The sequence below is a fragment of the Callorhinus ursinus genome, unplaced genomic scaffold (genome assembly GCF_003265705.2).
Source record: "Callorhinus ursinus isolate GAN/ISIS: 27379988/994484 unplaced genomic scaffold, GSC_fseal_2.0 scaffold43, whole genome shotgun sequence".
NCBI classification, from domain to species: Eukaryota; Metazoa; Chordata; class Mammalia; order Carnivora; family Otariidae; genus Callorhinus; species Callorhinus ursinus.
The window spans coordinates 2,229,798-2,253,607 of NW_027397105.1; the positions used below are offsets into that span (position 1 = coordinate 2,229,798).

At 58.1% G+C, this 23,810-nt stretch overlaps 5 protein-coding genes across 8 annotated transcripts; 1 reads left to right on the forward strand and 4 right to left on the reverse strand.

Moving 5' to 3' along the window:
* Positions 1 to 483: 483 nt before the first annotated feature.
* Positions 484 to 4,557, reverse strand: PHF23 (PHD finger protein 23). Its single transcript, XM_025864178.2, has 5 exons — positions 4,311 to 4,557; positions 2,989 to 3,020; positions 2,738 to 2,830; positions 1,397 to 2,234; positions 484 to 1,295 (listed from the first exon to the last, which is right to left on the reverse strand). Exons 1-5 carry the CDS (start codon positions 4,342 to 4,344, stop codon positions 1,081 to 1,083), a joined length of 1,212 nt encoding a protein of 403 aa, XP_025719963.1. The 5' UTR covers positions 4,345 to 4,557; the 3' UTR covers positions 484 to 1,080.
* Positions 4,558 to 5,438: 881 nt separating this feature from the next.
* Positions 5,439 to 7,469, reverse strand: GABARAP (GABA type A receptor-associated protein). The gene is made up of 4 exons (XM_025864180.2): positions 7,245 to 7,469; positions 6,603 to 6,681; positions 6,370 to 6,488; positions 5,439 to 5,911 (listed from the first exon to the last, which is right to left on the reverse strand). Exons 1-4 carry the CDS (start codon positions 7,332 to 7,334, stop codon positions 5,846 to 5,848), a joined length of 354 nt encoding a protein of 117 aa, XP_025719965.1. The 5' UTR covers positions 7,335 to 7,469; the 3' UTR covers positions 5,439 to 5,845.
* Positions 7,470 to 8,578: 1,109 nt separating this feature from the next.
* Positions 8,579 to 14,881, reverse strand: CTDNEP1 (CTD nuclear envelope phosphatase 1). Of its 3 annotated transcripts, XM_025864181.2 has the most exons (9): positions 14,117 to 14,881; positions 11,384 to 11,450; positions 11,177 to 11,295; positions 10,904 to 10,975; positions 10,385 to 10,501; positions 10,046 to 10,157; positions 9,861 to 9,890; positions 9,534 to 9,618; positions 8,579 to 9,230 (listed from the first exon to the last, which is right to left on the reverse strand). In XM_025864181.2, the coding sequence occupies exons 1-9, from the start codon at positions 14,216 to 14,218 to the stop codon at positions 9,170 to 9,172; spliced, it is 765 nt and encodes a 254-aa protein (XP_025719966.1). In that variant the 5' UTR covers positions 14,219 to 14,881; the 3' UTR covers positions 8,579 to 9,169. The 3 variants fall into 3 exon arrangements, with proteins under 3 accessions (XP_025719966.1, XP_025719967.1, XP_073737712.1); XM_025864182.2 differs by lacking the exon at positions 9,861 to 9,890; XM_073881611.1 differs by lacking the exon at positions 8,579 to 9,230 and having other exon boundaries at positions 9,806 to 9,890.
* A 377-nt stretch (positions 14,882 to 15,258) lies between these two features.
* Positions 15,259 to 21,049, forward strand: ELP5 (elongator acetyltransferase complex subunit 5). 2 transcript variants are annotated; one of them, XM_025864261.2, is made up of 8 exons: positions 15,259 to 15,476; positions 15,646 to 15,706; positions 15,806 to 15,886; positions 17,824 to 18,044; positions 19,145 to 19,326; positions 19,816 to 19,911; positions 20,007 to 20,107; positions 20,713 to 21,049. In XM_025864261.2, exons 1-8 carry the CDS (start codon positions 15,434 to 15,436, stop codon positions 20,825 to 20,827), a joined length of 900 nt encoding a protein of 299 aa, XP_025720046.2. In that variant the 5' UTR covers positions 15,259 to 15,433; the 3' UTR covers positions 20,828 to 21,049. The 2 variants fall into 2 exon arrangements, with proteins under 2 accessions (XP_025720046.2, XP_073737711.1); XM_073881610.1 differs by lacking the exon at positions 15,806 to 15,886.
* Positions 21,050 to 21,079: 30 nt separating this feature from the next.
* On the reverse strand, positions 21,080 to 23,589 carry CLDN7 (claudin 7). Its single transcript, XM_025864230.2, has 4 exons — positions 22,939 to 23,589; positions 22,001 to 22,165; positions 21,824 to 21,908; positions 21,080 to 21,726 (listed from the first exon to the last, which is right to left on the reverse strand). Exons 1-4 carry the CDS (start codon positions 23,159 to 23,161, stop codon positions 21,564 to 21,566), a joined length of 636 nt encoding a protein of 211 aa, XP_025720015.1. The 5' UTR covers positions 23,162 to 23,589; the 3' UTR covers positions 21,080 to 21,563.
* Between the last annotated feature and the right edge of the window lie 221 nt (positions 23,590 to 23,810).

Consider the following 23,810-nt stretch of genomic DNA (forward strand, 5'->3'; position numbering starts at 1 on the left):
CCTCTCCTCATGTCACGTGGCCCGAGGCGGCCCGCCCTGTCACGTGACTCCCCGCGATCACGTGACTCCCGTGGCTCCTCCCCACGCCCCTGCCACGTGATCGTTGCTTTCAGCAACGGTCTCCCAACCCTCAACGGCCCCGCCCCCAAGTATGTCCCCACCCGCGTCCTCCGAGTACCCCGGCGGGGCTGGCCCCGGCTCTACGGGGCTGGCCGCCGGCTCCCACCCCGCTCTGCTCCACCCAGGCGGGGGGCTCGAAGCGACGCTGATCCCCCCCCGGAGCGTGCGTGTTGGGGTACGGGCTGGGGGCGGTGGGGGTCCTGGGCCGGGGGCAAGCCAACTGAGGCCGCGAGGCTGGGGGGGGCGGGGCGGGAGGAGGTGCAGAGCCGGGCGGTTTTCCGCTCGGACCCTGCAGGTGGGCTTCAGTCTTCTGGCCGGCCTGTCCACCGCCTCCCTCCTAAGCAGGACAGTGAGTGAGGGCTATAAACACAAAAGAGCCCACTCTGCTTTATTTACAACACGCAGGCTGTCTGTACAAACAGCTGGCCAATATTATTAAAAACAAAAGAGGTGAGTGAGCGCATGTCACCTTTCTGTTTTCCTTCCTCCCTCGGCCAGACCCTGGTTTGGTACTCCACCTCTGAGCTGCCCTGCCCGAAAGGGGAAGTCCAAAATTAAAAATACAACAGGTGTAGGATAAATGGGGAGATAAAAGAAAAGATGAGGAAGGGGAGTGCTCTATTTACACTAGAGTTTTATAGACAACTGTCCCATTCCACCCCAGCTCCAGCCCTGGCCCAGAGAGTGAGGGGCGGCAGGTCTAAGGGACAGAGATTAAGTGTCTAGGGACCCAGACAGCCTCCCACCCCCAACTGTAATGGGTCCATGTTCAAGTCCACAAGGGGGGAAGGAAAGGTTAAGGTTGGAACATGAGCCATTCATTCCCAAACCAGCCTCCCTTGGGAATTCCTGCCTTGAAGTGGGACAATAATCCAAGCTCCAGGGGATAGGCTGAGGACCCTGAGGCTCAGTTCCCAAGTCACGTTGTCATTTGGAAGTCCCAGCCTGAAGACGGCGGTGTCAGGGCTCTCCAGATTTGGGAGGCCCCCCTAATCGCCGGGCCTCTGGCCGCAGTTCCTTGCATTTCTGGCAGTAAAAGAAGTCAGGGACATTGGTCTTCTTGATCTTAGCACAGGAGAGGTGGATCCAGGTCCCACACAGGCTGCACTCAATCATGGGCCGCCCTGCAAAGGGCTTTCGGCAGTAACATGTGATCAGGTCCCATGAGTCATCACCTGGGGAAAGAAGGTCTGGTTGGTGTTCTGCCTGAGCGCTTGGGTCCACAACAGCCCAAGCCCATCCTCCAGCTAACCCTGGGCAGCCCCAGACCTCTCACCTGATTCTACCATGATGTCCTCATCCATGACCCGCATCTCGCCTTCACTCGAGCTGGCGTCTCCATCTCGGCTCGTTTCAGTGCTGCCCACTTCCTTGCTCTCGCTGTCAGTGGGAGGGGCTCCTTCAGGGTGCACTGCGGCAGGGGGCCTAGGAGCCTCGGGGGGTGTGGGCAGCACAGGGGCTGGGGCTTCACCCCCTACTGCGGCTGCCATGTCTTCCTCCTCCTCCTCTTCCTCCTCTTCCTCCTCCTCTTCAGAGTCTGTATCACTGGGGGGTGCCCGGGGAGGCCCAGGAGGTGGGAGTCTATCCCCCCGATCTGCCTTTTTCAACTTCCGTTTCTTGCTCTTTTTAATTCGAGACCTCTTTTCCCCATCCCCAGGAGCTGGACGAGGCCTCCGAAGCACCCCAAAGCCAGCCCCCCCTCCTGGCCCCAACTTTCGGTTCTTTCGGTCCTTCTTTCGAGGAGGTTGGGAGAGGTCCCCCTGGGAAAGGGGTACTGGGGTGAGAGCAGCAGGGGGCCGGGAGGCATGGGTCAGGGATGTGGGGGACAGTGGAGATGCCATTTTGGGCCCATCTAGATCAAAGAGAGAGTCCTTGAGCTTCATCTTCTCAAGCAGGGTTGCACTGTCAGGGGCCTGCAGACGAGAAAAAGTGGACCTCGGGGGTCCTGGCTGAGTGGGACCTGCTTGAGCCGCCCTTCTCTTGGATGATTTTGCTTTCTTAACAAAGGTCTGGATGGTTCGGAGGTCTGAGGGGGCCGAGTCCCAGCCGTCACTGTCGGCCGCGCTCTCGCCACGCAATGGAGAGCTGGAGCCAGAGGCTGGCCAGTCACTTTCCTTGAAAGGGGACAGACCAGGGTCAGCAGGCAGCCCGGTGGCATCCCAGCCCCTCTACGAACCCAGCTTGAAAACCAGGGACAAGATCTACCCGGATATGTCCTGCCCAGACCACCCAAAAATCACTACATTCAGAATTGTCCCCTCCCCGATTCCCCTCAGCATATCCTCTTGCAGACTTCCCTGTTGCCTCTGCCCTCAGGTTCTGGCCATCTCCCCAATCCGGCCTGCCTCACAGCACTGTCTCCCCCAGACCAGAACCCTATTTCTTTATGTCTGTTTTCCTCCAGTGCATTCAGAAGCACCTTCCATGAACACCCCCAGGCCATTCACTGCTGCTCAAGCCACCCCAAGGGACCAGTGTTCCCACCAGTTTCCAATTTCCCGGCTCTTCCCCATCACATCTGATAGATTTCTCCTGTAAAGTACTGCAGTCCCCTTTGCTCCACACCCCTCTACGGCCTAGGACCCCACCCTCAAGCTGGCCGTCCTCCAGACCCTACCTCTTTGCTAGGGGGGATGTAACCAGCATAAGCCAACACGAAACTGCAGAATTTGTTGAAATCCTCAATTGTTCTCCGACGCTTCTCTGGTGGCTGAAAGGAAACGTGTTATCACAAGAAATTGAAGAGGGGGCATTCCCGAAGGTATAGTCCCTTGAGTGAGGGATCTAGAAAAAGCCTGAGGAGGGGCGAGGGGAGGGGGGAGGGCATCCGGCAATAATACTAGGCTGCAAAGGTAAGGAAAAGCTCACCTGAGTTTCTGGCTTCAGGGTCGGAGGTGGATCTGTGAGAGCAATAAAAGCTGAGTCAAGGCACCAGTAAAGAATCGGTGCGAAACCCCATCGCTAAATCTCGGAGGTCCCGAGCGAACCCCCTCTTCCTTCAGGTCCCCCAGCCAGGCCAGCAGGTCCCCAGCTGTGCTGGACCCGCCCCTGCTCCCCCTTCCGCCCTGCGAGGGGCGGAGCCAGGGCGCGGCGCCCTCTCAGGCCTCGCTATAGCGCTCCCCTTCCCCCCACCGGAGGCCTGGCGCCCCGCCCCCCCAACTCACGGTTTCTCTAGACTCCAGTCTACTCGATCTCTTGGCGCCCCACCCCGCCATACCGCTCCCCGGACCGAGCTCGGGCGGCCGCCTGCCCCTGTCCTTCACACGCGCCCAGTGCCCCGAGTTCCTACCCGGTGGCGATCTACCGCCCGGGGCCCTCCGAGACCGCACACGCAGCCCGCCGGCCCCCAGGGTCCAGGATGACCACGCTGAACCGCTCCCCGCCCTCCGGCCCCTTCTACTCGAGCACGAGGCCCGGCGCGCCCCTCACCCCCACCCTAAACACACACAGGCACACACATCCAACGCCACTTCGCGGCTGGGACAGACCAGAGAGCTCTAACCCGGACGCGGCCCCACCCCCCCGGCTCCCCCCCCCCCCCCCCCACCCCCCCCCCCCGCAACTCGCCGGTCTCAACCCCCCCACACCCCGCCCCACCGCCCCTACAACTACCCGGCTCTCCTCGCTCCCCAGCGCTCTCTCCCCACAACTACCCGCCCTGTACAGGTCTCTCTATCGCAGACAATACCCAGACCCCCTCTTCTCCCCACAACTATCTGCCCACCCCTCCAACAATCACCGGGCTATCTCCGGCGGCAACTACCAGGAGCTCCACCGCCACAAACTCCCCCACCTCGGCGAACTACAGGGCTCCTCACTCAGTCCTCTTCTACATCCTCCCTCCTCAACAACTCTCCGGCTCCCAGATTGCCCCAGCCTCCCAGCCTCAGGGCCCCAACGTGCTGGAGGCCCTTACGGCCCCTAACCCCCGGAGCTCCGGGGCTCCGGCTCCCACTCCCCACCCCCCCACACACATTCACGGTGTCTGATCTCCAACTACCCCCGGCCCAGTCTCCCACTCCTCTTTCACCAAGATCTCTCAACTCGTCGCTCTCCCACCGCCAGGGGCTGGCCCCCGACCCCCTGCCCGCGCTCCCCCGCTGGGCTCCGGGGCTCGACCTCCAAGTTTGCCAATTGATTCCTCCCCCGCCCCCCACCGGCTCAGCGCTCCGTGCCGGTCGAGAGCTCACCTTCGGGACTGGGCTCCGCCATGGCTTCCAGCATCGCCCCCTCCCCTCCTCCCGGTCCGGCGCCCCCCTCCCCTGAGCCGGGGATCCCGGTGCCGCCTCCGGTGCTCGGTGCTCCTACTGCCTCGCTCCACAGAGGTGTCTGCCTCGGCCCGGTTATGACTCGAGTCCGCTAGCCGCTGCCGCCACCTCCCTCTACCCCTGCCTCCCGCACTCCCGGACCGGGCCCCCTCCCCCCGCGCCGCCGGCCGCCTGCTCCCTCCTCCTCCTCTCTCCTCCCTCCCTCCCTCCTCTTCCCTCCTCCCTTCGCGGGCGCCGACGCGCAATGCATCAAGGGGCTTGTAGTCCATCCGGGGGCAGCGGAAAGGGGACTGCATAGGCCTCCGGAACTTCAGTTCCCAGCAAGCCGAGGAAGGGCGCAGGCGCACTAAACCGCTCCCCTCCCCCGGGGAGTGGCGGGGAGATTGGGAGCGGAGGGTAGAGCGGAAGAGCGCGCGCGGGCTCCTGGGAAATGTAGGCTGGGCGGGACTAAGAAAGAAGGAAAAGAAGGGATTAGAACTCTCGGCCACCATACTGCCTCATTCTGCGGCTTCTTTCTCCCGCGGGGGACCGCCCCACTTCCGGCCAGACGGAGAAGGCGTTGCTGGGGGATGAAGTTCTCCCGATGATAATGGCTCCCTCCTCCCCGTCTTCTGCCTCCCTTGAATTCTACCCACCGCCACAGTCTGGCCAAGTGAGATGCAACCGAGGACAGAGTCCTCTGACCAGTTCCCACGCATGAAAATCTCTTCCTTAATCCAAAGGCCGTAACAAACTTGGATGCACTTCTCTAAAGCAGGGACTTTCAAACTTTCTCCCCAGAAACCCAAGGTAAAAAAAACAAAACAAACCACTCTATTTTTTACATCGGGACCCAATACACACGTCTATAAAACTAAAGTTTCACGAAACGACACTCGGAGTATTCCATCGCAACAAAAGCTTTTTTTTTTTTTTTTTTTTTTTTTTGCGCAAGGAAAAACCCAACATCAGCAGAATGAACCAAAATACATTACTACCCCTCCAACCTCCACTTTCCCCACCAGAGGACAACTAAAAAGAAAAAGAGGGCAGGAAGCAACACAAAGCAAATTCCAGTTCAGCTTGGTGGTTTCCTCTTTATTGATGTGCCTCCTACCTCCCCCCGACAATTTCAGTCCCTTCCATCTACCCCCAAAAAAGGAGGTAGTGAAAGGAAGGGAATGTTGGGGTTCTGAGCCCCTTGGGCAGTTAGAAAGGGAACAGAAACCAAAACAATCGCTGGATGTGACAGATTGACAATCGAGAAGTCTAAAGCAGAGTGGGAAAGGTGGTAAGAGAAGGGGGCGAAAGGAGAGGTCCAAGAGGTCACCTCCCCCATGAGCCCTCCTGCTAAGAGGGGCTGGAAGAGAGCCTCAAACATTAGGAAGTGCAGGTCCTGAAGAAGGGAGGTGGTGGTTGAGCCCGGAGAAGGAGTAGGTCAAGGAAGGGGGGGACCCCCCACCTCAGGGGGAGCAGCTTCACAGACCGTAGACACTTTCATCACTGTAGGCGATGTATAGAAAGAAGTCCTCTTCATGGTGTTCCTGGGGCGGAGGCAGAAAATGATGGGACTCAGACATCTGGGCTGTAGTTACTTGAACCACCCGTTGCCCGGACCCATTCTTCAAAAGCCCTTTTTTCTGAAGAGCCCCCAAACACTCAGGCCCTGGACTCACTCCCAAACTTGCTCCAGGCCTTAGCAGCCAAGTAGTATTAGCCCTAGCAACAGTCCTGGGCAAAAAGGTCTCAAACTGTTCTCTGCTGCCCTGGGAGGGGGGGAAACTGGAGAAGAGTGAGGGTCAGAACCGAGCTCCACTGTTCCCTCCCTCCTCTCTACTCCTACTGCCCCTGTCCAAACCAACTACCCCAAAATCTTGAAGCCAAAGATGAAATTGAGAGCTAAACAAGCCAGCTAGTCCGAGAACTGCTGACCTGAAACTCTCTTCCTCTCAAGCTCTTCCGACACCTCTCCAAAGCCTCGGCCCCTCTCCAGTCACTATACCTGGTAGAGCTGACCCATTGTGGCACTGGTGGGTGGAATGACATTGTTGACAAAGAAAAACAAGGCATCCTCAGCTCGGAGATGAATTCGCTTCCGGATCAAGAAGTAGAACTGACCAACTGCCAAAGAGACAAGGTACGATAAAGTCCCAAATGGCCTCAAAACAACAGTCACTGTGTGGAGCCTCTTCCCACCCGCAGGAAGCAAACCTGGGTACCCGGACACGTCCCCACCTGTGAGATCAGAAGGCACCAGGTATTTCTTTTTGTCCAGGTCTCCTATCCGAGCTTTGGGAGCCTTTTCTACTATCACCTGATAACGAGAAGATAAAAATTAGGAAACACTGGGTGGACAGCCCCACCATTACACCTGTCGAGAACTCAAGAAACAAAATTCTTAGCACCCAAGCCCATCCGACTCCTTTTTCTTTGTCTGGGAACACGCGGTGCAGCCTCGAGTAGAGATCCTGACCCCACTGCGTCGGACTCGCCTAAACATCCAGGATCCCTAAGTAGGGCGTCATAATAAACAAGTCTCTTAATCAGGCAGGGATGACTCGTCTGGGCCGACTAGAGCGTCCACCTCAAAAACCCAGCTAGCTGGGGGATGGCCATGTGAAGCTCAGACTGTCAAACTCCCTGCAGCCTCCCGCACCACTCCCCACGTCTCTGTCTCCCATCCACGTCCCCCCACCCCCAGCTCTCCCGCTGCCCCGCTCCGTTCAACCTCGGGTCCCAGCCACAGCAGCTTCGGGCCCGTTCCCAACCCCGCCACGGCCGGCAGCCCGATGCCCACGCTGCCCGGCCGGACCCCAACCCCGGGCTATGGCGTCAGAGCCAGCGCCCCGCGCCCTCGGCCCTGGCTACTGTCCTCACCGGAACCCGGTCCGGGTATTTCTTTCGGATCTTCTCGCCCTCAGAGCGGCGTTTCTCGAACGGATGCTCCTCTTTATACACGAACTTCATCCTCCCGGGAACCGGGTGGGACCGGGCTGGGCTAAGGGAACCCGGGGGGGGCCGGGACGGGGGGCGGCGGCGACGGCGGCGACGCGCGGGCGGACTCAGCGGAGCGATCCCGGGACTTGCGCCACTTCCCTATTCACCAACCCCGCCCCCGACCGTCCGGGATCGCCCCGCCTGCTACGTTACGCCACTAGCGCAGCAGCCCGGACGCAGCCAGCGTAGCACCACCTACTGACCGCCCCCCTCACGCCGTCTACGTAATCGCTTTGGAATCAATTTGTGGGCTACGCAGGCGACGTAGCAAAGGTGGTTGGCTTGTGCTATGGTCGAAAATAACTGAAAACCCACGTTCCGACCTTCCCCCACCAAGCTGGAGACCAAAAGGGCTAGAAGCTGCTAATTATAATTTGAGGCTTGGCTTTCCGAAAGTTCTTTTCGGAAACGAGGTGAAGGGGGCGGGGGGGGGGAAGGCAGAGATAATTATAAGGATAGCTATTCACGAAACGCGCTGGTACGCCGAAGGCGGCAGCTGACACCAAAACAAAGTAGTACCCAAACAGAGGAGCCGGGTCTCCGGAAAGGAAGGAGGGCAGAAAGAAAACACATATTCGGAGAAACGCAGAGAACGCTTAGGCTCCGAGGAGGAGTGGACCAATAGGGACCGGAGAAGAGGTCCGAAAGGTAGGGACTACGTCAGCGCGGAGGAACACTTTCAGTGCCGTGCCTGCGGCAAATCATGTGATCCCGAAGGGCGGAGCGTCACGTGGCGGCCGCGGGAAGTAGAGCCGGCCGCGGGGAGGGAGGGGGGCGCCGCGGGGAGGGAGGGGGGCGCCGGGGGCGGGGAGGGGGCGGAGCCGGCGGGGAGGCGGGCGGGGAGGCGGCCGCGGCCGGCTGCCCCGTCCACGTCGGTGCCCCGGCGAAGTCCCGCCCCTCTGGCCTGTGGCCCAGCTTTCCCCTCCCTTCGCACCGCTGTGTGCTACTGCCCCGCCGCTCGGGTTCCCTCGGGACACACAGGTGTCCTTCCACTCCCCAGCAGGGCGCCCATCCCATGGCGGGGACCCTTCCCGCCAAAGCACCTGAGGTCGAGGTTCCCTGCTCCTTCCCCCAAAGCCAGCAGCATCTCTGCCCAGCCCTCAGCCTTCCTGCCCCCCATGCCGCCGTCTCTCCCCTCTGCTCAGGGGACAGGGTGGATGTGAACAAAGGCCCCCCCCTCATTTCCCAACCCAGAGAGAAGGACCTAGGGCAGCTTTGGTTTCCAAAGTTATAATGCATGGTTTAAAAGAGAAAAGAAAAAAAGAGAGAGAGAGAAAGCTGGTTACAGGTCTAAGGGAATCTAGGAAGAAGGGAAAATAGAGGGATAAGTGGGGGGGGGGCAAGTTTGGGGAAAATCCAGTGGCCCAAAAATCCCAGTTTCCCACCCACAGCCCAGCCCTTGGAGTGAAGAATTAGATCAGTTTTGTACAAGAGTTTTTAAAAAATCAAATCACAACAAAGCTGGCTTGGCTTTCCTTTGAGCCTCCCGGATTACCGAGCGTCTGTGTGTCATTCTGGCCAGTCCTGTCTCTCCACCGGACAGTTTCGGCTCCCCTAGGCCTCCGCTTCTGCCCCAGTCTGGGGTTTCCAGGGAGCATGAACTCCACGCTAGAGTGAGGCTGCTTCAGAGTCCGGCCCACGTGTCCATCCAGACTCCAGAGGGAGTGCAGAGCTCCCAGGGCAGAGAGGGACGGGAGGGGCAGACCTGCCCACACAGTCCTCACCACTGGACAGGGCAGCAGACAGCGCCCCGAGGGTTCGCCCCCGTCCCCCCCACCCCGACTCAGGTGGGGGGAGAGCAGCTGTCACCAGAGCCTGTGTTGGTGAAGGTTTCGGCTCAGCACAGAACGAACGTCAGCGGTGAACCTGGGATGAAAAAAACTTGCATTGGCAGAGTCCTTACAGTTGCTGTCCTCACAACACTAGTGTTAGGTGGCCTCCCTGGAGATGTGGGGCGGAAATGATCACCATTTTCACGTGAAACGGACGTCCAGTTTGCCCAAAAACCCACTGGCTAAAAGTGATGAGCTTTACTGTAAGAAGGCCTGGGTTCAAATGCTAAGTTCTTCAGGGAAAAGACATAAATAAGTCAAACAGGACACACTTTTATTCCCTCTTGGGATCCCCCACCTCCTTTCCTCAGAAATCTAAGCGTCTAACTTCCCTTACCTGAGCGCATCCAGCATTGGAAGCAGGTTGAGAAGGGCGGTGTCGCTGGGGTCACTGAACCACGATTTGATGGGGATGGCGTTGTCTAGGGCGGGTAAAAATAAATGCGCGTGAGAAAAAAGAGACTTCAACAGACAGGCTGATTTTTCTTTTATTTGGGGATGGGGATCATTACTTTAAAATATTGTTCCTCTCCCTGACCCACCCAAACCCAGCAACCTAAGTAAAACCTTCCGGATTCATCCTCCAAAATAAAATCAACTTTTAGTCACCGTATTTCATGTTAGCGTGAAGCTCCTAGGCAAATTCATTACCACTGTGCCTCACCTGAAGCAAATTTAGTCGGAGGACTGTGATCTATGAAATGGACGTGGGAGGGAGGAGAATGTCTCATGTGAAAGAGAAACACCTTGCATCCTGACCCACAGTAAACCAGGCATCCCAGCTCCAGGCTTTCAGAATCCCTCCTCAGAACTTCCTGGTCCTGCCAGACCCGCCACCTTCTCCCATACCTGGGTGGCTCCTGTAAGCCCCTGGGGAGTTATCCAGGATCACGATGCTGGAGAGGTCGCTGTGGACCACAGAGAGATCCTTGATGTAGCTGCCCAGTTCCAAAGTGCAGTGCTGGAAGGTAGGGCGAGCTGGGCATCAAGAGGAGACTCGTCCCTGTGACCACAGCACGGCCCCAACGATGCCCATGGGCAGCCAACTCCCACCACGGGGGTTATGTGATACGCCTCCCTTCGCCCCCCAGAGGGTCCCATTCCAGGGCAGCTGCCTCAAACTCAGATCCCTCCCTGGTGGCCTGCCTCCCAAGCTTCCTTTTCATTCTGTAGGGAAGCCCCCCTTACCTGTCTGTAGTATCTCCTCTTGAGAATACTCCTGCTATTATCCAGTTTATCTGCCACAGCAGAGCCGTAAATCTCCATGCTTGCCGTGAACACCACCAGGTCGTACCACTGACTCACCTGAAATTGAGAGGGGGAGAGGGAGGGGTTAGAAGAGGTGACCATTCCTCTAGACACACGGTTCTCTTTCGCTAGGACTCCAGCCCAGTCCTTCCAGCCTCTCAACAACACCAAGCGTCTCTGAAGGCCCCCAAACTCAAGAGTCTTAGGCACCACACACCCTTAAGATTCAGAGCTGCAAGAACAAACGAGCAGGCAGCCCGTGGAAGAACGGAATTACATCAGCACATGAACCCAAACTACCGAAAGCCATCCATGCTCTGGCTGTCCCACAACCTCCCCTCTCCAAAACCGCCCATACCCATTTCTCCTCAGCCCCTACTTCCTCCGAGTCGTCTAAATTCCCAGAGCCCTGAAACCACTCCTTCCTCACAGAGCTCCCCTTAATTTCTGCGAACTCACCACTTCTAAGAAGAAATCCACATGGGGCCTCTTATGTACAAAAAACCGGACGGGATGTTTGTCTATTACCACCTGTAGATCAACAGGGAAGGGTTGGGGGCTGTCCTGAGCACCAGAGCACAGGCCGAAAGGACACCCCCACCCTCCCACTGCCCGCCCCCCTCCTGAGGCGGCCACAGGTGCCGGAGGATGGGGGACAGGGACGAGACGCTCTGGGACTGGGAAAGGAAGTCCGCGTGGGAGCCGAGTAAGACATGACCATCCCCCACACACCTTGAGGATGAAGTCTGGAGGCGTTCCAGGCCGGACGGTGGGCCTCAGGACCCCATCGTGATGGGAGTGGATAAGTGTCTCATCCAGATCCAGCACCAGGATCTTCCTCTTCACCTGACCTGCACCACAACCAATACCAATCAACCTCCAGCCCACATCTTAAACCCTACCTCACTTTAAAGGAGTCTTCCCAGCCAGCACACTCACCTAGCCGATTGCGGGACACAGGAGATAAAGGAAGGATATCATATCGAACAGTCTGGTACTGAATTATCTAAAAATAGCAAGAGAGGGGATCAGAACCCTTGACAAGGAGGTCTTGACAAGAAACACTGTATGCCGAGCATCGTGGAAGTAAATGCAGATTATTTCACTGAACCCTCAAAACCCTAGTAAGAATAATATAAGAATGATACTGACGATGGTATCATCGTCTCTAAACAACGAAGAGCCCACGACTTAGCCAGGACCACGTGAGACCACACAGCTGGGAGTTTTCTTGTTTGGTTGTCTGTCCCCCCATTTGGAATGAAAACTCGGCGAGAGCATGCATGTCGTCTAAATCACAGCTGTGCTCCGAGAACTCTGTCACAGGCCGGTCAGTTAGTATCAGGGCCGATGCGGTGGTGGCGCGAGAGTGGTACCCATGCCGTCCGACCCAAGCACCTGCCCTCTTGACCGTGATACTGTCTCGCTGTGCCACAACAAAGAAATGCATGGCCTTCTGCACGTCCATCCCGAGGACCCTTTGTGACAACTCCCCATCACCTCCCTTTGGGAACTGAGAGCCTCAGATCCCTTCGTGGGCTGAGAGGAGTCAGGAGAGGAGGTCCTTGGGTACCTAAGGGGAAGGGAGGATGAGGGAATCCAGGGGTTGTCAGGTCAGCTAAGTTCCTCTGGCTGGCAGCCACCAGGCCTATTTTAACCAGCCACCTGTCCGCTTCTGTCTCTACCAGCCAAGTCACAAGTGGCAGAGAACCTCAGCCCTCTGACCTGCCTCCTTATGCCGGTACCCAGGGCAGGGGACACAGCACTGGAAAGCCCCACCCGCCAGGATGACTGACAGGGTGTTGGGAAGGCCAGGGTGAAGCAAGGGCCATGAGGGAGGTGAGGAAGGGACAAGGACATCACCACCTCAACCTTCCAGCTTTTCCAGGTCTCCTCTAGAGGCTCCCATTTCTAGCACCCAGATCTCTCCCATGCAAGCCTGGCAATCCCTTCCTCTGCTCTTTTCTCCTCAGCACAGACAGATGCTCTTCAGTCCATCCCTAGGCCCCAGCCTCACCGGAACCAGGCTCCCCCCTTGCAAACCACAGGGCCCCTCTCCCCCTAATGCCAAGGCATCTGCCCTTCTTTTCTCCCTGGGCAGGGATGAGGGCAGGGATGAGGGCCATGACAGCTTGGGTGTCCTGCCCCGCTATCTCGGGTTGCACATGCTGGGCATGTAGGGAATGCTCCCAGCATCTGCCAGAAAGGGGGTGGGGGTGGGGGGTTGGGGGAGAAACCAGATTGGAAGGGAAGGAAGGGAAGACAAAAGGCTGTGGGGTCAGTGCTGCCCAGAGGAGAGCAATTTTGCAAGTAACTAGCATCTGGATGGTTTGGAGCACTACTTCCTGCACCCAGAACAGAAATTGGGGGGGGGGGGGGGGGGGGGTGGGGTGTGCTCAGAGCAAGGCCAGGCAGAGAGGACAGGAGTTAACATGTAAAGAAAACCCCAGGAGCTAGCCCCACACACATCTCAGCATCTCTGACCCCAGATTCTTCTTGGCTGCCAAGGTGTTTGAGGGAAATAGCCCTGCCTACAACTATGACCACCCAGAAACAATTCTCACCCTAAATCAGGAAGTGGTAGAGGAGACACCGAATTCGAGGCCACCAGGCTCACTCCCCCAAGTCAGTATGTCATCAACACCACCACCACCACCACCACCACCACCACCACCACCCAGGGCCCTCTGGAAATCTTCTGGCCGAAGCAGGCCCTAGCTGCTTTTATTCTTCCAAGTTTTATTGAGGAACGCCAAAGAGGACAGACCAGAGAACTTCTGCACCTCAGCGCACTGAATTCTCCCCAAGACTTCTTTCAGAGGACTCTCCCCAGTGGTAAGGAGAACACAAGAGCACATTCATTAAATTAAACGATGGTTAGCCTACGGAGCTTTGACCTTGGAGAAAAGCTCTGGGGAGGGAACGCGGAGATACTTGGGCACCTCACTGCCCAGTGTCCCTCATCGTGCTGGGGCCTCCTGGAGAGGCAAGTGTGCTCTCTAGTTCAAGCCCACAACGACAAGCGCCCATCTTCCCACAGAGACACCCAAATTTTAATGTGCTTCCTTCCCTCAAACCTAACATGAAAGCATCTTTCTTAGTCCCAGGGTCTCAATAAATCTAGACACCCACACTCTGAAGTAAGTTTCCAGGGCGTTTTTGGAGGAGTCCCCTTAATGCAAACCGCAGGGGTTTCTTCTTCACACCCAAGGCTTTTCCCAAGTTCCCATGCTTGTTTGTCACATATGCTCTCCCACCCACCCCTACCCTTGACGCAGAAGCCCGGCTCTTTCTTGTTACAAGACCTAATACACACGGAGGGTCTTCCACAAGCTCACGTCGGCAGGGCTGGTGCCATCAAACAGGTGCTCCCTCCTCTAGGTTTCTTTAACAACAACTCCCGCTTTTCTTAAACGGCGCCCCACCCCCCCCCCCCCCCCCCCAAGAGTTGCCAAATCCTGTCCCCGGCTAGCCCCCCCATCTCGGTTCTACTACAAGGGTCTCCCCCCTCCCCATTCCACCCCATGCCCAGCTAAGGGTGCCCCAATTCTCTAACGGGAAAAGCCGCCGCCAGGACTCTGTTCCCAAGCCCAAACAGAGGCCCGACACTTTCCAAAACCCCGTGAGCACCGCTGACATAGGTTCCCACCACCAGCTCCCAACCCCGCTCACCGTGCGGATCTGCCTCCGCAAAAGGTAAATGAAGAAGCTCCAGAGCTTGGCGGCGAAGGCCACGAACGTGCGCAGCCCCAGCAGACACTGCGTCCGCATCATCCCGATGACCCCGGCACCGCCGGCCCCGGGGCCCCCGCGGCCCAGCTCCGCCAGCCCCCCGGGGGCAGCCCCCCGCCGCCGGGAGGGGGAACGGGGGCCCCGAGTGGCAGGAAAGGCTGCAGAGAGGGGCGCGGAGCGGGCGGCTCAGAAAGCCACCCCCGGCGAGGGGAAAGCCCAACGGAACCGGGAGCTGGGGGACAGGCGTGGGCAGCCCGCGGGGGCCCACATGGGCGGGGAGTGGCACCGACGGCTTCGCGGAGGTTGCGGGCCGAGACGGGTCGGGCTAGGACGGGGTCCTCCAAGACCAGGAGGGAAGGGGATGGAGAATTGGGGGAGGGGGCAGTGGGGGAGGGGGCCAGGGAGAAGGGAGGGAGGGAAAAGGGAGGGGGAGGGGAAGGGGGAAAGCGGAGGGGGGCCCGCTGCGCAGGCGCGCTAGGGGGCTGCCCGCGGGAAAGGGCGGGCGGGGGCCGCAGCGGCGGAGAACCGGCCGGCGGAGCGAGGGAGCGGGGAAGGAGGGGGAGGGGGAGCCGAAGGGCGCGGACGGCTGGACCGGAGCGGCCTCCCCCTCCCCGAAGCCGGGGGTGCCTTAGCCGCTGGGGAGCGGGGCTGCAGCCTCTGCAGCTGGATTTCCCACTCTGACAGGCGCCATTTTACCGCCCTAAGAGCTCCCTCCTCTCTTCCCCCCCTCCTCTTCCCCTCTGACACTGTTTCCGGTGGTGACGTGTATTCGCTTCACCGGGACTAAAGCTCCCCCTCCTCGGTCTATGGGGGCGGGTAAGGAAAGCCGAGTGAGCGCCCAACAAGGCCGCAGTATCGCACCAGCGCGGAAGGTGGCGGCGGGGCGGGGCCTGCGAGCGAGGCAGGCCCCGCCTTCAGCGGCGGGGGCGGAGTGATGTCACTTGCCGCCGAAGTTCGGGCCGTCGGACGGGCTCGGGCGGCCTCCTCCCCCTCCCACTGACAACTGCCCCAACGGCTCTTCCGGCCCTAGTCGTGGGAAAAATGTCCGGCTTCTGTGCTCCAGGGCTCGGGGAAGGGCCCCTGCGCGTGAGCCCCTCCCTGGGATATTGAACATAATCACCTCTCATTCCAGACTAGACCCGGTCTCAGTGGTGGGAGGATTCGTGGGCGCCCCGCCCCTTTCACCTGGAGGGGGCGGGGCGTCGGGCCGTGACGCCATCAGAGGGCGCCGGATGAGGGACCGGACGCGGATTAGAGATGGAGTCGGTGTTGGCTCTGGGCGGCCTGGTGCTGCTGCGGGGTGAGGGCCAGAGGCACGGGGGTTCCGTCCCGGGGTTCCGTCCCGGGCTCCCGGGGCGGAAGCGCAGAGGAAGAGCCGTGTGTCCCAGGCTAGGGGTGGCCTCCAGGGGTGCGTGAAGACGGACGCCTCCGCGTTCTCACGCTATTTATCCGTCCCTCCCTCTCCCCAGACTCCGTGGAGTGGGAGGGGCGCAGTCTCTTGAAGGCGCTTGTCAAGAAATCTGCACTGTGGTGAGTATCCCCCAGCTTCTCCCCGAGGTCCCCGGGGCGGAGGTGGCGCGGGGGGGAAGCCCGGGCCCGACTCAGTGACGCGCTCCGTCTCTGCCTTAGTGGGGAGCAGGTCCACATCCTGGGCTGCGAAGTGAGCGAGGACGAGTTCCGTGAAGGTTTTGACTCCGGTATCAACGGCCGGTAGGTTGGGAGAGAGTGCATTGGATGTGGGGTCTCTAAGGAAAGTGGTCTGCAGCAGCAAGCACAGAACCTGGTGGTCGTTAGCAGCTACTGAGATATTCAGTGAATGGATGTGGGTCTTTCAGGAAGCGAAAATTCGTAAGAGATGAGCAGTGGTGAGTATCTGGAGAATCCAAAGCACAGACCGTAGCGTAGAAGTTGAGAGAGAGAGCATGATAAAAGGCCGATGGTGTAGTTTTGCCTCAGAGGCTGTACTGGAGGATGAGAATAAATACATTCTGGGGCGCCTGGCTGGCTCAGTGGGCAGAGCCTGCTACTCTCAATCTCAGGGTTGTGAGTTCGATCGCTGTGGGTGCAGAGATTATTTACAAATAAAATCTTAAAAAAATAGGGGCGCCTGGGTGGCTCAGTCGGTTAAGCGACTGCCTTCGGCTCAGGTCACGATCCTGGAGTCCCGGGATCGAGTCCCGCATCGGGCTCCCTGCTCGGCGGGGAGTCTGCTTCTCCCTCTGACCCTCTGCCCTCTCGTGCTCTTTGTCTCTCATTCTCTCTCTCTCAAATAAATAAATAAGATCTTTAAAAAAAATCTTAAAAAAATAAACATTTTCTGCCTTTCTGAGTTATTCAGAATCTCATGATGCTTCATCCAGACGTGGATTCCAAAGTTGCATCAGCCCTAGCTGCAGGTTACTGAGTGATTTGTTCTAGAGGCAGGGGGAACAGCCTATGCCAAATTCGGCACATATGTGAAAGCACACTGTTTGTGGGAGGGCGACAGGCCTTCTGCATCCAGACAGATAAAAAGGTACCTCATAGTAAAAGGTCTTACAGAGCAGGAAAGGGAGTTTAGATGTTATTCTAAAGGTAGTGAGAGTCATTTCAAGATTTAGGAGGAGAGTGATAACAGCATAGCTGTGGCCAGTGTGGAGAAGGGGGTTGGAAGGGGGACAGCCTGGAGACAAACCAGGAGGGAAGTCTACTGCAGTTTTCCAGGTGCGCTCAGGTGTATATGCACTGGGCACCAGTTATGAAACAGGTACTGTGGTAGGCACAGGGAATGGGACAGAAGTGGTCTCTATCCTAATGAATCCCTGGGAATGATACTAAGAGATGACAGAGGTCTGCTACTTAAAACAGTAGCAGTAACGATAGAGAGTTTAGGACAGACGTAAAACGACTCTAGCAGGTAGAATTTCCAGAAGTTATAGACTGATGTGGGGAGGAGGTGAGGAGGCTCCTGAACTCACCTGTGTGCCTGGTTAAAAAAGACTACTCTCTGGTCAGGACAGTTCAGTAGATCACATCTGTCTGCTCAGCCCTGACTTTGTATCGGAGCTTGCAATAGGTTATGTTAAGGTGGCATTTATAAGAGAAGCAAAAGATAGAAAGGGGGTATGTGGAACAACTGAATCCTATCCCAGGACTTTTAACCCGTGCCATACTCCCCCGCCTATACCGTTTTAACAGCAGTTAGTGCCGTGTGACTTAATTCTTGATCTTCTCTAAGCTGCTCTACCAGCAGGAACCACGTGTCATGTCTTCTTCTCCATCCTTCCAGGGAATGACGCATATTAGGCCCCACTCGGGAAATATTTGATGATGACGATGCTAACGTTTATTGAGCATTTACTATGTGTCAAGCATTGTTTTAAAGATCAAGCAGTTTGTATTCCTCTCCTACGATTGAAGAAACTGTCTTAGATTAAGTAATTTATCAGTCAGATGACCTTGGGTAAGTAGTAAAGCCAAGCTTGGAGCTCAGGGCTTTCTGACACCAAAGTCTGTGCTTTCAATCAGTATATTCCATCTCTCAGTATTATCTTTCACTAATGTTTAGAATATTAAGTCAGAAGAATAGAGCCCCAAAGATCACAGGGTGAAGTTCAAGACTGAGGAGAGGGGGCACTGTTAAGTTGTCTCCCGTTTTCTCTTTGCAGGCTGATTTACCATGACCTCTTCAGAGATCCTCTCAGCTGGTCACGGACTGGGGAAGCCCTTCCAGGGGGACCCCTGGGAGCCTTGCAAGCCATGTGCAGGAGGACAGATCCTGGTCCCTTCACCATCGCTCTCGATTCACTGAGCTGGCTGCTGCTGCACCTTCCCTGTACTGCGGTCTGCCAGGCACTCTGTGCCTTGAGCCATCAGCACTCCCGCCCTGGTGACACTTCCCTTTATTCCTCTCATACACCTTCCCCTGCCAAGGAGCAAGCCCCTTTCCAGCCTAAGAAAGACCATATTAGAGATCTCCAATTGGGCCTTACTCCATCTCTTTAACATTTATTCTCGTTCTCTACTTTTCCATGATGCCATCTACCAGTCACTTTATTGTTTCTTTTCCAAGTTCTTTCTTATTCATTAGTTTCATTCGTGCACTCAACAGATGAGAATTCCACAATGTGTCAGGCACAATTCTAGATGATGGGAAGGTAAGACTAACTCTAGTCAGATTTTTGTTCAAAGTCCCATCAAGGACACAGACAGATAAATAAGCAATTACAAGATAGTCTGATAACAGCCGTGATAATAAAGGAACAGACACAGAGTGCCTTAAGCGGAGTTTGCTAGGCACATTTGGGCAGACCACGGGCCCTGGGACTAGCCCTGAAGTATGCTGTGGGTTCTACAGTGGACTCTGGAATCAGACACCCAGCTTTGTGTTAAGGTGTTTGATCTCTCAGTATTTCAGTTTACTCTATAAAAGCAGGAGGAGGGATGAATGGATAATAGTGGGATGAACCATTTGGAATCCTGTTTTGGTAGGTCAGATCCACATACGTGTCGAGTAACAGCAGTTTCATGTGGTTCAGCCTAAAAATGCTGGCCTTCGTAAGAACTGAAACGTGAAAGTATTTGGTGCAGTGCCTAACACTTTGTCAATACCCCCAGAAAGGGGGAGATTTAGTTGAGGGAACCAAAGGCATTGAGTGGGATCACAGTGTATAGTTCCCAAACCTGCAAGGAGTTCAGCGTGTAAGAGACAAAGCTGGAAACTAGGCAGGAGCAGATGAGGAAGGGTTTGATTCCATCCCTTGGGCGGTGAGGAAGGAGCTCCTGAGGACTGAAGTCCGAGTGGGTCATGTTCAGATTCGGCCGTAACGAAGTGAAGGCCGAAGCAGGCTCCAGAGCCGTCAGACCAGCCGAGGGAGGTCAGGACCAGCAGAGCCGTGATGGAATGTGGCCTCACCTCGTGTGCACCTCCTTTGCTCTCCGAGCCCAGGCCTCCCTCCTGAATGTGCCCCACCCTCCTTGTCCCTCCAGGTGGCAGCTGCCCGGCAGAGCCCGTGCGAGTGCTAGGCCTGCTCCATGAAGAGCTCCATGGCCCAGGCCCCCTGGGAGCCCTGAGCAGCCTGGCCCAGACCGAAGTGACCCTGAGTGGGGCATTGGGCCAGGCTTCGGCCCACATCCTCTCACGGAGGCCCCGACAGCGCCCAGCCCATCAGGTCAGGAGAACCCCAGGGAAGCACGGGAGGTCGGGGGCAGGTAAGGGGGAGCGTAAGAGAGCTGACGTGAGGGAACGCTTCCCCGTGTGTCGTCATTTCCCTCGCTGAATCTCAACGGCTACCTGTGAGGTGGATGGTTTCATTACCCCCATTGAGCGGCTTGGGGAAGGTTACCCAGGGCTCCAGAGAGTGAGTGGCAGAGCCAGGATTTGAACTCAAGATTGCCTGACTCGGATCCCGTGAGCTTAAGTGGGAGGAGGTGTCATCTTCCAAGAAATGGCAAAGGACAGAAGCCTGGGAGCTGTTCCTGGGGGAGAAGGAACGGGTCCTGATGGAGAGGTTTGAGGAAGAGCTGAGGAGGGACGAGCAGGAGCTGCAGGCAGCCCATTCCGTAGTTGCCCTGGGGGCCGGGGCAGTTCGGTCCGAGTTCTCCCTGGTTTGCTCCGTAAGATGGAAAACACCTTTCTGTTCATACTTTCTTCTCCGCAGACTCAGTGGTTCTCCATCCTGCCTGACTTCAGCCTGGATCTCCAGGGGGGACCCCCGCTAGAGTCCCAGCCCCACCCAGATCCTCACACACCCCCGGTATCTAAGGGTGCCGGGGCCAGAACAAGGGAATGGAGGGTGGGGTCGGGGATTCCAGCCATGAGGCAAAGGGGCAGCATCCTTTGTACCTTCAGGTGGACCCCACAGCTCGTGTGACCTTTAACCTTCACCTGTCCAAGAAAGAGAAAGAAGCCAAAGACAGCCTGACACTGCCCTTCCAGTTCAGCTCTGAAAAGTAAGGTTAGGGGTGAGGTGCCTGGGTTCTTCAGTAGAGCCCAGCATCTGGGCCTGGGATGGGAGTGAGAGCAGGTTATTGGTTAACCTCCCAGACTTTATAGGGGCTGAAGTCCACCTCCAGAGACAAGTCTGGGGAGTGGTTCTCTATCCGCTCATTCTCCCAACAAGGCAAAAGGGCCTTTATGTCTCTTTTTTCTCCAGTAGAGCCTTGGGTCACAGAGCAATCTGAGTCTGGGCTGAGCCAGCCCATACCCTGGGGAAGTGGCCCTACCGATCTCTAGGCTCGGCGGACAGGAAGCTAGATGGGTGTGGCGGACAGGTTAATAACGGCTTCAGTATATGCCTGTTGTTCTCTGCCCCGTGTGTGGGTGGGTGAAGCAAGACTGTGGCAGGATCCTTGCCCTCAAGCTGCTAAGAACGTGAGGTGTCATTAGGAGAGCAGTCTAAGCGTTTCTATCCCAGTACCAAGTGGTGCTTCCATACCAACTAAACAGGGAGGTCAGAGAGAGAGAATCGGACCAAGAAGAAAGAGAGTATGCAGCAGACATGACTCCTTACCGGCCCCCCGCCCCCAGCACCAACTCTCCGCTTCTCCCTTCTCAGACAGCAGGCTCTCCTGCGTCCTCGGCCTGGCCAGGCCACCAGCCACATCTTCTATGAGCCAGATGCATATGATGACCTGGACCAAGAAGACCCAGATGATGACTTGGATGTTTGACTGGCCTGGAATTGGAAGGGAGGAGAAAGACCTTGGACCCATAACCATCCTCCCATTGTTTGTATTGGCCTTGCCCTGTCCCTGCCCCCCCCCCTTTGTTCTGGGGTCTTGCGAGGCCCTGCCCCATGACCTGTGAGTCAGAGTAGCTTCCCATCTGGACAGAATGTGGGAAAGGGGCATTAGGGGAAGGTGCCTAATAAAGTCTTTATTTTTCTACGGAAAGGCACTTTGGTAGCTAAGCAAGAGTTGGGAGTAGAAGGGACTGAAGAATGGGAAGAGATGGGAAAGCAAGCACTTGAGTCTGTTCGAGTCAGTGGTCCGAGGTGGGGCCTGAACGACAAGGAGTGGTGGCACATGGAGAGCCTTGCACACCATTGGTGCTCAGTACATGTTCTGTTTTAAGCCGAAGCAGGTGCATTTAAAGGTTCCAGGTTCCCTGCAAGGATTTGGGTTGGAAGAAAGCAGAGGCCCTGAAGGGGAAAAAAAGAAGCCTACTTTCCAAAACATACTTTTTTATTACTGTACAAAAAGCACACCCAATCCCCCTCTTTTTTGTCTCCCTCAGCCCTCCTCCCCTCCCCGCACCCCCACCCCCGGGGGGAACTGTACATGGTACCCCTGGCTGGGGTGACAAGGCTTCTGCTCCACACCCCACCCACGGGCTGAGATCTGCCCCAGGTCATTTCTGGTACCTGGCCACACCAGAGGCTGCCAGGCTGGGGCAGGGGGTCCCAGCTCACACGTACTCCTTGGCAGAGTTGGGCTTAGGGTAGGAGCGGGGTGCACGGTACCCGGTTTTGCCCTCACTCCTAGGACAGGAGCAAGAGAGCAGGGCACCTCCCAGGATGACCAGAGCAGACCCTGCCCAGCCAATGAAGATGGCAGAACCAAACTCGTACCTAGGGGGAGAGAGGGTTGGGGTCAGAAACCCTGCCGTTCCTGACGCCAGGAATCCAGATCTGGCGTTCCCTTAGGAGGCAGGGCTCCCATACTTACTTAAGATTCATGGGGACCAAGGCGCTATAAAAGTCTGTGACAATCTGGTGGCCGTACCAGGAACAAGCCACCAAGGCAGCAAGACCTGGAGACAGGATGGTTCAGACGTTATTAGGAGACCCCCCCCAGACCAGCACCTTGCACACCTTCACTCCCAGATGCAGGGGGAGAGCTCACCTGCCACGATGAAAATGAAGCCTCCGGTCACGGCTATCCGGGCCTTCTTCACTTTGTCGTCGCCCCCACAGTTTGTGCACTTCATGCCCATGGTGGCCACGAACATGGCCAGGAAGCCCAGCACCAGGGACACCACCATCAGGGCTCGGGTGGCCTGCAGGGCCGCTGCGGGGAAGGGGGAAGGACGCCCTCACTGCTGGGCGTGCGGACGGCTCCGGCCTTCGGGTGGCCGCCGGCCGCAGGCCTGGGGCCCCTTGGGCGTCCAAGCCCCGGCCGCAGCGGGTGGATCCCGCCCCTCCCGGCTCCGCGGCCTTCCCGCCCCGCCCTCTCTCGGCCCTGGGACCCGCCCGGGGCTCAAGGGTTTCGACGAAACTGCCCCCGGAGGGGGATCAGGGGGCCGGGGCCCGAGGCGGGGAGTGGAGGCGGCGGCTGGGGCCCTCGCGCTGGGCCGCGCGGCCCGGCGCTGACCCCGCTATCGTGGCCACCCGGTTTGTGGCTTCGGCTAATCAGCCGATAAGATTACAGGCCGCAGGCGGCGGCCCAAGTCTGACGGAGCGCATGGCTCCTCCGCCAGCCCCGCGCGCTCCGCCCCGCGCCGCCTTTTGTCCGGGAGAGAGGGTGGGAGACGGAGGCCGCCACCTGCGCGGGCCGGCGCGGGGAGGAGAGCGCTGGAGGGGGTTGGGCCGCCGGGCGCTGGGGTTGGGGTGTGGTGGGGGGCGGTGGGGGGAAGGGAGCCCGGCCGGCCGGGGCGCGGGCCGACGTGCAGCTGCTGGAACCCGGGCCCGCGGCCCTCCCCGCGCCCCTGCCCGGCCGCTTCCGCTTCTTCCGCCCGGCCTGCTCCCCGGCAACGCCGGGCGTCGGGCGGTGGGACCCCGCGCCCTGCCCCGCTCCCCGCTCTCGGCCCCGGCGCGTCCGCCCCGTCGACCCCGCGGCCTTACCTGACAGCGCGAGCACCGAGTCGTACGACTTGCAGCTCATCAGGCCCGTGCTCTGCATGATGCAGTCCATCCACAGCCCCTTGTACATGGCCTGGGCCGTGATGATGTTGTCGCCCGCGTACGAGCTCACCTGCCACTGCGGGATGGCGGTGCACGCCACCAGGGCCACCCAGCCCAGCAGGGCCATGGCGAAGCCCAGCAGCTGCAGGCCCGAATTGGCCATGTCTGCCCTCGGAAAAGATTGGGGACGCCGGGCGGGCGACCCTGCGGTAAAACAGACAAAGCTTGGAGGGTCAGCCCCTCAAAAAGACAACTTGCAGTGGAGTCTTAAGTCACCCAAAGAGAAGTTTTTGGGTCAAGTGATTCCAAATCTTTTTGTCACCCGAAGAAAACACAAATCGATCCGTCCGGCGGATCGAGGGTCTTCACAGCTCACGGAACAGGCTCCGCGCGAGGACTGGTGGTCGCAGAAGCGATCGGCGAAGGCCAGGCGGTCCCCTCCGGCGCTCCCGGCGACCCTATCCAAACAAAAGGCGGAGGGGTAGTATATGCGCGCGGCCCTGGGGGCTGGAGGTCCCCAAAGTACCCCGGACTGTCGGCCCGAGGCCGCCGAGCGAGAGAGACGCTGCTCAGCCGTGAGCGGGCGGATGCGGGCGGACAGGTGCGGCGCACCTGAGTATTTGTAGGGCGTCAGGGGCGCGCCCCCGCGGTGACCGGGAGCGCGGGGCGGGCCGGGCCCGAGGGGCGGCCGAGAGTGACCTGACGTCACCGAAGGGACACTCACCTGAGCCGGAAGTCCTGGCCCAGGTGAAGAGGAAGAAACCTGAGCGTCAGGGTCACACCCCTTCTCTTGCCCGGCTGGGACTGCAGGT

What these genes read in the sequence shown, in the direction of transcription:
- CLDN7 (XM_025864230.2), bottom strand. Translation starts at nt 23,161, where the DNA reads ATGGCCAATTCGGGCCTGCAGCTGCTGGGCTTCGCCATGGCCCTGCTG. An exon ending in CTCGGTGCTCGCGCTGTCAG is followed by an intron (nt 22,166 to 22,938) that starts GTAAGGCCGCGG and finishes CCTTCCCCGCAG; the next exon opens with CGGCCCTGCAGGCCACCCGA. An exon ending in TTGGTCCCCATGAATCTTAA is followed by an intron (nt 21,727 to 21,823) that starts GTAAGTATGGGA and finishes CTCTCCCCCTAG; the next exon opens with GTACGAGTTTGGTTCTGCCA.
- GABARAP (XM_025864180.2), bottom strand. Translation starts at nt 7,334, where the DNA reads ATGAAGTTCGTGTATAAAGAGGAGCATCCGTTCGAGAAACGCCGCTCT. An exon ending in GGTGCCTTCTGATCTCACAG is followed by an intron (nt 6,489 to 6,602) that starts GTGGGGACGTGT and finishes TCTCTTTGGCAG; the next exon opens with TTGGTCAGTTCTACTTCTTG. An exon ending in CAATGGGTCAGCTCTACCAG is followed by an intron (nt 5,912 to 6,369) that starts GTATAGTGACTG and finishes CCTCCGCCCCAG; the next exon opens with GAACACCATGAAGAGGACTT.
- PHF23 (XM_025864178.2), bottom strand. Translation starts at nt 4,344, where the DNA reads ATGCTGGAAGCCATGGCGGAGCCCAGTCCCGAAG. An exon ending in GGCGGAGCCCAGTCCCGAAG is followed by an intron (nt 3,021 to 4,310) that starts GTGAGCTCTCGA and finishes TTGCTCTCACAG; the next exon opens with ATCCACCTCCGACCCTGAAG. An exon ending in GGACATCATGGTAGAATCAG is followed by an intron (nt 1,296 to 1,396) that starts GTGAGAGGTCTG and finishes TTCTTTCCCCAG; the next exon opens with GTGATGACTCATGGGACCTG.
- ELP5 (XM_025864261.2), top strand. Translation starts at nt 15,434, where the DNA reads ATGGAGTCGGTGTTGGCTCTGGGCGGCCTGGTGCTGCTGCGGG. An exon ending in GACAGCGCCCAGCCCATCAG is followed by an intron (nt 19,327 to 19,815) that starts GTCAGGAGAACC and finishes TCTTCTCCGCAG; the next exon opens with ACTCAGTGGTTCTCCATCCT. An exon ending in TTCCAGTTCAGCTCTGAAAA is followed by an intron (nt 20,108 to 20,712) that starts GTAAGGTTAGGG and finishes CTCCCTTCTCAG; the next exon opens with ACAGCAGGCTCTCCTGCGTC.
- CTDNEP1 (XM_025864181.2), bottom strand. Translation starts at nt 14,218, where the DNA reads ATGATGCGGACGCAGTGTCTGCTGGGGCTGCGCACGTTCGTGGCCTTC. An exon ending in TGGATTTCTTCTTAGAAGTG is followed by an intron (nt 10,502 to 10,903) that starts GTGAGTTCGCAG and finishes TCTCAATTTCAG; the next exon opens with GTGAGTCAGTGGTACGACCT. An exon ending in AGAGGAGATACTACAGACAG is followed by an intron (nt 10,158 to 10,384) that starts GTAAGGGGGGCT and finishes CCTACCTTCCAG; the next exon opens with CACTGCACTTTGGAACTGGG.